The sequence below is a fragment of the Eurypyga helias genome, unplaced genomic scaffold (genome assembly GCF_000690775.1).
Source record: "Eurypyga helias isolate BGI_N326 unplaced genomic scaffold, ASM69077v1 scaffold1755, whole genome shotgun sequence".
Taxonomy (NCBI): Eukaryota; Metazoa; Chordata; class Aves; order Eurypygiformes; family Eurypygidae; genus Eurypyga; species Eurypyga helias.
Window position 1 is genome coordinate 5,915 of NW_010251853.1, and position 11,097 is coordinate 17,011.

The window sequence follows — 11,097 nt, forward strand, 5'->3', positions numbered from 1 at the left end:
TTCCACATGCTTTGTTTGTAATAGAGCAAAAACTTCCTATCTCTTTTTTCCAAACACTTCACTCCCTACTCTAAAACTGTCCAGTTGAAAATGCACTTTCCCCAGTAAACATCCTCTTTAAAAAAAAAAGTAACTAAAAGTTTCTACCCTTCCATATGCTAAGAAACGTCTCCTAGTTAAAAACACAATTTATTACAAGACATGTGAAGACAACATATAGTGAAATGAATTTTAATTGTTGTGCTGTGGCTAAAGTAAAGTTCTCAAGGCTGCAATTTAACATTCCGAGTTCTCCCTTCCATCTTTATTGATTCTCAAGATTTTGCACAGAAACTCTTTGGGGGCTAGAACAGCAGTAATTGCATCACACTGTTTTCCAAGACTTCAAGTTTCAAAAGCAAACTCTTCAAAAAAGTACAGTTCTTGATTTGATTAGATACAGGGACAAAAATATAGCACATAACTTGAAGGTTACATGGTCTACAAATGATGGCAATATTTTCCTTGGGAGAGTACAGTTTGTTTTCTTGTAAATACTCAAAAAGGCTCAACTTCAAGCAGTAATAAACACAAGCAAAAGTGATTTAACCCTTAAAATAAATATTCAGGAAAACCTCTCTGTACATACAAGTGAAAGAATATGTAACACTTTCACGCTAAAAGAAAAAATAAAGATTTTGTTCATATAAGCAGCTGAAATCTGCTGTTCCAGCCCAATGTCCCCAGTTAAGAAGGGAGGCACAAACACAGGTGACTACTGTAGCTCACTATCTTATGGCCTTTTTGGACAGGGACATCACCATCGTTTTTTAAATCCCTTTTGTTGTTTTAGTTATTACAGCATGCCAAATCCTTTGGCATATGTGATGGCCTTCAATAATCTCTCTTTAAGCTTTTCTTTGCTTGAGTACTCCGGAAGCAAAAGTACATTAAAGCATGTATGAGATGTAGGTAACCTGCGGGGAAAACGAGAAAGAAGAATTCAGACCTGGGAACACACAGTACGAGCAAAGAAACACACTGCTACTTCCCAACTCCAAAAGGATGAATTCAAAAAGAATCCACTTCGCTGAAGGATTTAACTTTCAGATTTAACTTGGTTAATAAATTAACAACACAGAACTTGCTACCGTCCATCAACAAGCAAAAAGGAGAGGTTTTGGGGTTTTTTACCTCTCCGTGTCGGGGCCGTTTTTGGCTATGATCATCTTTAACTTCCCGAGTCCTCCCACAGGGGCTCTGTCTGTGCCTGTTGTAAACTGTAAGAATAGTCTTTTCTGTTCGTCTGTGAATGAATGGACTATTTCCCAGAATTCCCTATCAGGGAAGAAATCAAAAAAGTAAGTAAACCAAGAACTTTCTTTGGTAAGAATAAGACTTTCCAAGGTAACTAAACTTTGAAAGGTTAGTAATTCTAATCAATCTTAACATAGGCTTACAAGCTGCATTTCTAAACCAAAACCAGCAGTAATAATGTATTTACCAACCAGTGAGATTCTGAAGTTGAAATGAGAAATATTACCAAAACACTGCAGTTTAACTTGTTTTAGATGTTAATTCAGCTATTAAGTGATCTGCAAATATTCTTCTTTTACTAATCCCATTTCATAGAATCACAGACTGGTTTGGGTTGGGAGGGATGTTAAAGACCATCCAGTTCCAACCCCCCTGCCATGGGCAGGGACACCTTCCACTAGACCAGGTTGCTCAAAGCCTCATCCAGCCTGGCCTTGAACACTTCCAGGGATGGGGCATCCACAGCTTCTCTGGGCAACCTGTGCCAGTGCCTCACCACCTTCTCCGGTAAGAATTTCTTCCCGATATCCAATCTAAATCTACCCACTATGAAATCCTACGAAATCATACTGGCTCCCCTACCCTGTCCATTTAAAACCACCTTCAAACCCCACAGTAAATAAATGCAGCAGCTGTCGAAGGTTTTCTATCCTAGCAGTGTCTAGCTAAATAGCTGGCAAAGCCTAGAGGACCAAACATGACCCTTCTCTGAAGAGTTCTCCAGTCGAAGGGGACAAGAAGGTAACAACATTAGAAACATCTTCCCTCTTCCAACACATTAAACAAAAAGCACTGAACTTACTTGACTTTTAATTAGAGAAGCAAGTTCTACACACACAAACTATTCAAACAATTCAGTGTTGATGATTTTGCTGTGGGTTTGGTTTTGGTTTTTTTTAAACAGCAGAGCAGCAGTAATTGATTGAAACAGCCCTGTCTATACTGGGGATTATTTAACTATATGGTATGAGATAAATACAAAGCAAAACACAGGGAAAAATCCCCTTTTAAGCTTTACCAAACTTCTCTAAAAGCTACAGACCATGCTTATACTATCTGTGCTTTACTTAAGTGAAGCTCTACACAAGACACTTGCATCTCTAGTAGTACAAAAATACTTTACAATATTAAATTCATTTTTTTGAATTTATATAAAGCATATAAAGTGCTTTAAATACTTCAGAAATTAGAAAAAATTACCTAATAATAAGAGAGTCTCTTGTATAGCCACCATCATATTCTGTAGTATCTTCTAGTGCTTGAAAATCTAAATTCTGTAAGAAGATGACATTTTTTAAATATGACCACAAGTTATATACTTAGGATCAAAAAAGCTCACACTTTTTCTGGTGTACATTCAGGATTCTTACCCTACTTCCACAAATAAGTAATTCAATTTCCTCTGGTCTAAATAAATATTTCAAAGGAGATTCATTGGTCACCATGTGGAATCCTCTCCGAAAGGCCTTGAACTGCTTTTCTACTGATTTATTGAGTATATAGTCAGCATACAGATTGACAAATTCCTGTAAGGAAACAATCCCCAAAAACACCCTTAGTACTTTGACATACACTCCACCTGAAGTATCTCCCAATAATTTAAGACCCCAATGTACACTTAATTCCATAATTCAGATTATCTGGGCTCAGCTTCTAGTGGGCAACAGTAGAAGACAGGTCAAACATCACACCCAGAAGCTACGTTGGCAGCCACTTTCCTTAAAAAACACCACCACCGCTCCCCACCATCCCTCCCAGTCTTTTTTCTGCTTACAACTGCACTGTCTTATGGCAACTGTAAAAGGCTTTTTTAAACTTAAATTATAAGTGAGGCCAAATCGTTATACAGCCCTACGTCATTCTGCAGAGAGTATCTAAAAATCAGACTGCATTAAAAGAAGTTGAGTGTACCTTTCTGTTTTCATTCGTAATAGGAATTTTATCACCGTTTTCCTTTAAATCGTGCATCATTGGATTGCCAAAGAGATCAGTATGAGATATTTGAAACGTTATCATCATGTCGTCTTCCACACTTCCTTCATACTCCAGTAAGTCTCTCAAACTCTGGTAAAGAACCTAACAGAACAAGAAATACATGTCTGTCATAAATAAGTTTCAACAAATTTCACTGAGTAATACCAGACAACACAAAATAATCTGCCTCAAAAAGGGTGGTTGTATTCCCTGACACCAGTCACCTAAGATCTCCCATAACAGGCCAGACAAAGGTATTTTAAGCTCAGTGTTTGCAGAATCAACCAACAGCAGATATTAAGACAAAAGGTCCACGGCAACGAGCAGTAACTCAGAAGAGCCTACCAGTACCCAGGAACCTTACTAAATGCAAAGGACAGACCTGTAGCTCAACAGCCACTGATAACACCTTTTCCCTCTCTAACTCTATTGAAACTGTATTTACTTTTGGCATGTGTAACACGTTACTCTAGCAAGATTAACACAGACGTATTAGAATCAAAGAAAGCACTGTATTTTATATTAGATAAAATTCAGGCAGCAGGCTTTCATCTCCCGTGTTTTAATTTAAAACCCAAGCATTCTGGGAAGTAAGCTTGAAAACACATGGATGGGGCAGTCTTTAAAGTAAGAAAACATCAATGCACACACACAAACAAAATCAATCACGAGTTAGGTCAGAGTTTGTCAAGCGGAATCTGAAATTGCCTTCAAGAGTTTGCACTACTCGAAGGAGTAGACCGCTGCTATGCCTTAGGAAAAGCCCAAGACTCATTTTTTGGGGAAATCTACTTCTAGAAATAGGTAACAGCCTAATTTTAGAAATCTCTTTGGGAAGATACTACTATTCATAGTTTACGCTTAACAGTGCTAAGTGATATTAAGCAATTCAGGCAGCATTTAAAAAAAGAAAGGCAAAACAGAAAAAAGCTTTATGGATACCCCTATTGGTTGACTTGACAATTGTGCACCCTCCCAACCAGACGTAGTAAGAGGTTTTACTGCTTATGAATTTATTTTAACAACTACAGATTCTTCGCACAAGTCACTGCTATTTCACTTCCACTTCTGACAGCGATCTTGTGTTTAACTTAAGTTACTGCATGGAAAATGCATTCATCAACTCAAAAGAACGTAATGAACTTACAGGATGAGAGTCTGCCAGATCACGGAACGTTCCTTTTTTGCCCATTAGCTTCCTGTAGACAACCATTGGAAAATGTACATCCAGTATACAGTTATTGTAAATAGCCAGACCCAGTACTATGCCAATCAGTGTAAACTGACCCTCAGTTTCAAAAGAGGACGGATTAAACCAAAACAGTTTTGTTGATTCATCATACGTGAACATCCCTGTAAAAAAAAAAAAAGGATGTTGGACAATTATGGTTACGTTTCAATAAAAATGACATGTAAAACATACCAAGATAAACCCATTTGCCTTAGGAGGTCTAAAACACGTTTGGCTTAACTTTATACTGAATTTAATGGCAGAGAGAAGGTACCTACCTCCAGGAAATTGGAGCTGCTCGAAATAGTGTTTCATTACTACTAAGAGCAGGCAGGAGACCCACAACACGACATCCTGTGATGCCCACCGAAGCTGTACGTACACAGCCTTTCACCCCCTTCCACTCCTGAGGAAGCAGCAGCACATCGTCACCACAGATAGTAACTTTGATAAATACAGCAGCGCAAGGAAAGAATGCGATCAAAAACCACATGGATGAAATAATTCTGAAAAACTCCAGCTACCGTAAAGTGACAGCCTTTCCCCAAAGGCTTTTCCAGGCCAGTTCTAGCAAAGGAACAGATGCAGCCCTGCTACTGAATTGGAAGCTACGATGACGGAGCAGGGATTAACCATCACATATGAACATAAGAGTTAGATGCCTAAGAGATTTTTGTTTGTTTAAAAGGTACTCAACAAGGTCCACTGAGCTGCTGCAGCTATCCCAAGAGTCCCTTTCCCTTTTGGCTGCAGCAAGCCACTACCTTAGCTGGTCTGTGAAACCAGAGTTTGTGTACAGGCTACAACCATTTAAATGGGTCCTACGATAAAATCCACTGTTTACCTGACCAGAGAGCGAAGCAAGATAAATGCAAACCCCACAGACCTAAGGTGAGAGGAAGAGACCACCCTGGACAAGTACAGTGTGCCAGTGACATCCCATGACCTCCAGGAAGTACCTAAGGAAAAAGCACCCAGGCTCTGTCCTGCCCACACAGCGGGAGTTAGATGCAGGCAGTCAAGAACATGTGCTACATCTGCCGTAAGGATTTACCTTGTCAGCCCTTAAAAGGTATGCTTACATACAACACATACGGAGATGTACAAGCTGATTACAAAGCCACACACAGAGAGACACAAAATGACTCCCAAGACTGAAAAAAGATGTCACTTTCAGCCAAGAGATAAAACCTGAATTCTCATTCAATGTAAGGAAATGAACTTCCAACTCAAGACTCCTGGCTATTCCCCAAAACTGAAGATTATTTATCGCATTAAGGCACTAGGACAGGGAGCATGCAAGTAAGACTAACACATCAGGTAAGGCAACTGGAAATCAGAAAGGGATGAGCAACACAAGCATATTTAGGAGAAACATTAAATAGAAGCCTGCATTGCATTTTATTAATAGACTGAAGTAACTCCTGGATTCCTGGCACAATAAAAGCAGTTACTTGTGCTTTATGGAAGAGTTAAAATGGCCAAAACAAACTCCTCCAACAAGTGTTTAATAATGAAGGGCTAACAGGTTATCCAGATCTTCACCTGGCAACACTTAAATGCCAACTGCAATGTTTTAGCCACTGACCAAAATAAAGACTATAGTACATTAAAATCATAATAGAATACCAGAAGAAACTGGAAGTTGTGATAGGGGGAAAAGTGCCATATAGTGTTGCTAGGAATGGTATATGAAGTTATTCCTCTGAAGTTATTCCTTATTCCCTTTTATCATGGTGACTGTTGGCCGTAAATCTAATGTTTTATCTGAGTTACTGGCTCCTTTAACATAGTTTAATATGAACACACTTGAAACATAATGACAAATAAACTATTGCAGCAATAACCATCACTCTACACACACCTATCCGAGGACAGGCATTTTAAATTCCATTTACAGGGCTTCCTTCATTTTCTCTGGTAAATAAAGTATTTGCAAATCAACAAAAGTCACACTTGGTATATATGGTGTGTAAACTGTTGTACTGCAGTACATATTACAGGTGCATAAGAAAAAGACAACTGTGAAAACAAGCTACATGTTCTGCTTTACACACTTAATGACGAAAGCCAATAAATGCCTTTTTTCCCCCCAAACTTGATATGAATACAAAAAAGCATACATACCTTATTCTGAATACAGAAATTTAAAGCATGCATGCGCATCTAATCTCTTACCCATCTTTACACACAGGGAGCATACACACCCTGGCTGGATCTTAGCTGCATCAGGCTTCAGTTACTAAACAGGAGTACTTAAATGCAGGCATCCCACACAACTTCTGTTGTTAGATAAACTCAGGTCAGAATCGTATTTCGCACTGGAAATACAACTTTGTCAGTCAAAACACTAAGACTTGTTATTTTGCCATACTCCAATTTATTCCAAGTAACCTTGCCAATTCAGATTCCAAATCTCTCCAAGTTTATAGCCATTTTCAGAGTGAGCAGGACTTGCCTATAGACCTGTATCACTTGCTACAAGAACCGGTTTGTGTACGGTGAAGGACAAGTGCCAAGGTTCAGATTCTGTTACCGATTCTGGGGACTTCCTCTTTAACCCGGTCTAAATTAATTTCTGTGCTTCATCGATTTTGTAAGCTACAAAACCAAGAACAACTTTCTTTTTTAAAGGAGTTCAATAAATCCAAGTTAAGTAATGGCCATAAGCTGTTGAGCTTCTTTAATGGAAGCCATTACAGGAACTACAGTGTGACATATTTCACACAAACTATGAAATTAGTATAAGAACTTTGTAAGTCTCATTTCTATTTTAACACATTTTAAAACATTTTAATCCTTTTGGAGGCATCAGACAAGCTGCATATTACAAGCAGTATGTCCTTTCATGTATAAAGACAGAAGCATAGAAGACTGGTGCAGGCAGCAAGGATAAAAATAGATGGAATTATGACTGTTGAAACACAGATATAAAACTTTGGCTGTGATGTATCAAATCGCTCCTAGTTCTTAACTAACTACAATCAAATTTGACATTACTGCCACACTTGGGACCTGTACCCCTTTTAGATGAACTCATTAGAAGAACTGAGACTATCAGATTTTTTTAAGCTGGAGGAAGGGGAGGAAATAACTCAAAAACTCACCATAGTCCTACTCTGGTTTTATTGCAGAAGCTCTTCCTCTTTGGTTTGATTACTAATTCTAGAAGCTAATCACAAAGCAAAGCGAGGAGAAAGGTGAGAGAACAAACAAAGGAACCCTGCGAAGAAACCCTATGCTACTGATTTATAGCTAAACAAGCAATGGTAGCTTTCACTAACTATAGAGAGTCATTCCCCTCATCACTCTTCCTTAGGAGGGTGACTGATGACAACAGCGAGCCTCAGTGGGTCACATACTCTCATGATCACCAAGCAATCGGGACAGCTTCAGAGAAGCAGCAGCAGATGTAGAAAGGCACTGCATAAACAGAACAGCCCAGGTGGGAAGGGACCTTGAAAGACCACCTGGTCCAACCTTTCATGGGAAAAATCTGATAGATTAGGAAATTCTTAGAACACGTACCAATATCCGGATTGAAGATTTCTTCCACAACCAGTTGAAAAAATTCTTTGGAAACGCCTCCTTCATCTACCCCTTGCTCTCCTTCAAATTCAACGTACAGTTGCTTCTTCAAGTCTGCAGGATTTTCCATGGCAATCATCTCTAGCTATTGAGCGAACAGACAGAAGTACTGCATTAGTAAATCTGTTTACTAGAAGAGTCAACCGAGTATTGACTAATGAAATCAAAACTACCCTGCAAACCTAAGAAGGCAGCAAGCACAAGTCACAACAGTAAAATTTCAGAAACCAATAGTAACACTAAATCACTCTAAGCACGTATTAGTATTTGGGGATTAACACAGCAAGAAATTTACCACAGCTCTGATCTACCAGCCAATTAAGTCTGTCAGCCTTCTCCATTTCTACACATTTAAGCACTTATTAATACGTTAGCACCATGCTGCACAAAATTCACAGAAAACAGTATGAAAACAAGACGTATTGCTGGGATAATCAGATTAATCTGACAATGAAAAGAGACTGCAATCTGATCTAGGTGTTTGACAATGAACAGTTCTGTGAAAGGGCTACACAGATGTGTGATAATGTACAATGAAAGACAGAGACAAGCCTTTAACTACTAGTTCCATGTCAGAAAGAGCTGGGGAAAAAAGAAACAGAAAGACACTAATATTACAATCAAATCAATACCCCCTCATCTTGACCCTAATGAAGATGCCTTAGAAATCTCATGCTCTCACTTCCTCAGTGCCTTTAAAACTGCCTTGTGTCCTCAAAAGTGAAAGTTCAGTCAAGGTCAAGTCGAAGTTGTGATGCTTCACAGGAAAGGGTTTCATGTCTATATAAAGGTCATTACAGGTCTTTCACTTTCTTCCCACAGAAATGTATCTTCTCAGTAAATCAAAAGTTATGCAAGAATATTTTGCAGCTGATAAGAAATAGGCTGGTTAAAAGCGTGAACATACGGGTTAAACCTGTGCAGCATGAATACATTAAACTGTGGTGGTCTGACCCTGGCTGGAGGCCAGGTACCCACCAAAGCCCCTGTCACTCCCCCCCTCAGTGGGCAGGGGAGAGAAAACCTAACAAAAGGGTCATGGGTTGAGGTAAGGACAGGGAGGGATCACTCACCAGTTACCATCATGGGCAAAACAGACTCAACTTGGAGAAAATCAATTTAATTTATTGCCAATCAAATCACAATCCCCAGTCTCTCCCTTCCCAGGCTCAACCTCACTCCTGGTTTCTGCTCACTTCCTCTGAGCAGCACAGGGGGACAGGGAATGGGAGTTCTGGTCCGTTCATCACATGTTTCTGCTGCTCCTTCCTTCTGAGGGAGGCAGGACTGCTCACACTCTGCTCCAGCTCCTCTTGACTTCTTCCCACAGGCTACAGTTCTTCCCGAACTGCTTCAGCATAGGTGCCCCATGGGGTCACAGGTCCTGCCAACAAACCTGCTCCAGCATGGGTTCCTTTAACACAGGTCTACAGGTCTGCCAGGAGCCTGCTTCAGCACAGGCTTCCCATAGGGTCACAGCCTCCTTTGGGTATCCCTCTGCTCTGACAGTGGGTCCTCCACAGGCTGCAGGTGGGTCTGTGCTACCCTGTGACCCCCCATGGCCGCAGGGGCACAGCCTGCCCTCTCACCAGGCTGCAGGAGAACCCCTGCTTCAGCCCACCTCCTCCTGCCTTTCTGCGCTGACTTTTGGTGTCCCATGAGCTACAGTTCTGCACAAACTGCTCTGGCATAGGTCCTTTCTGTGCAATGCCATCATTCAGGAACAGCCTACTTCAGCCTGGGTTCCCTACGGCACCACAACCTCCTCCTGGCACAGCCACCTGCTCCAATGTGGGGTCCTCCCCAGGCTGCAGGCAGGTCTCTGCTTCCTTATGACCCCCCATGGCCGCAGGGGCACAGCCTGCCCTCTCACCATGGGCTGCACCGTAGGCTGCCGGGGAATCTCTGCTCCAGCGCCTGAAGCATCTCCTTCCTCAATGACCTGGGTGTCAGCAGGGCTCTTCCTCTCACATCTCACTCTCTCCAGCTGTAATTTGTCTTCCCACTTTTTTTTTTTTTTAACTCCCCCCTTCTCAAACACATAATCCCAGAGGCAGTACCACCGTCGCTGACGTGCTCAGCCTTGGCCAGCAGTAGGTCTGTCTTGGAGCCGTCTGGCATTGGCTCTGTCAGACACAGGGGAAGCTTCCCGCGGTCTGTCAGACACAGGAGAAGCTTCCAGCGGCTTCTGACAGAAGCCACCCCTCTAGTCTCCCAAAACCTTGCCACACAAACCCAATACATAAACTTAAGTAGCAAAGAAAATTCAAGAGCATTATAAGCCACAGACAGACCTGTACGTTCCCCTACCAATACCCAATTACTGGTGAGACTTGCCTCAACCTGGGCTAGCACAAACCCTACTTAACACGCCAAACCATTTCTTTCTGTTTCACTACCCTGCCTTATCCACACACACATGCCAACACATCTTTTGTGTCCCAGAATTTTACTACAGAAGCGTAAAGAAAAACAGAAACAGAACAGAGGATAAAGGCAGCAATAAGGACACCACCGATTCACAAAATGACACCAGCCACATTTTCTCCTGGCAGCTGCCAAGCCAGCCACGTAGGAAGCAGCACAGCAGGGGCAGACGGGTGACAGAGCTGAGGTGGTTAGCGTAATGGCTTTGAGGACTTTGAAACTTCATGCAAAAGGAGCACGTGGAGAAAGAATTGCTCTAAGTTGTATGGAAAACTACTATCAGGAAGAAAAAGAGTGTAACTCCATAGCATATAAAACTCAGTTAAAAAACAAGGAGGTGAGCAATGAAGACCCCAATAAAGAGAGGAAGTCAGATTAGCTGACTGACATAGATAACACGATTATCTGGAAAACTTAGTTATGTACTTCCTAAAGCATTTAGTATTCTAGTGCATATAATTTGCAGTGAACTATTTTTTGCACTTAAGGAGACCAAGTAACATTTGTTCTTTGAAATTCAGTGTTTCATCAAATACTTCTGCAGCAAAACCACGATACAGTTTCCCGCCCCCCCCCCCCGC

At 41.1% G+C, this 11,097-nt stretch overlaps 1 protein-coding gene across 1 annotated transcript in view; it reads right to left on the minus strand.

The window, feature by feature from the left end:
- Nucleotides 1–279: 279 nt before the first annotated feature.
- Nucleotides 280–11,097, minus strand: part of UBE3A (ubiquitin protein ligase E3A) — a 38,636-nt gene continuing 27,818 nt past the window's right edge. The window contains exons 6-12 of the mRNA XM_010152139.1: nucleotides 8,030–8,174; nucleotides 4,418–4,623; nucleotides 3,208–3,372; nucleotides 2,667–2,822; nucleotides 2,497–2,570; nucleotides 1,174–1,317; nucleotides 280–956 (exon numbers count right to left, since the gene is read on the minus strand). Coding sequence (XP_010150441.1) covers nucleotides 836–956; nucleotides 1,174–1,317; nucleotides 2,497–2,570; nucleotides 2,667–2,822; nucleotides 3,208–3,372; nucleotides 4,418–4,623; nucleotides 8,030–8,174 — 1,011 coding nt within the window. The 3' untranslated portion in view covers nucleotides 280–835. The remainder of the gene's footprint in view (nucleotides 957–1,173; nucleotides 1,318–2,496; nucleotides 2,571–2,666; nucleotides 2,823–3,207; nucleotides 3,373–4,417; nucleotides 4,624–8,029; nucleotides 8,175–11,097) is intronic.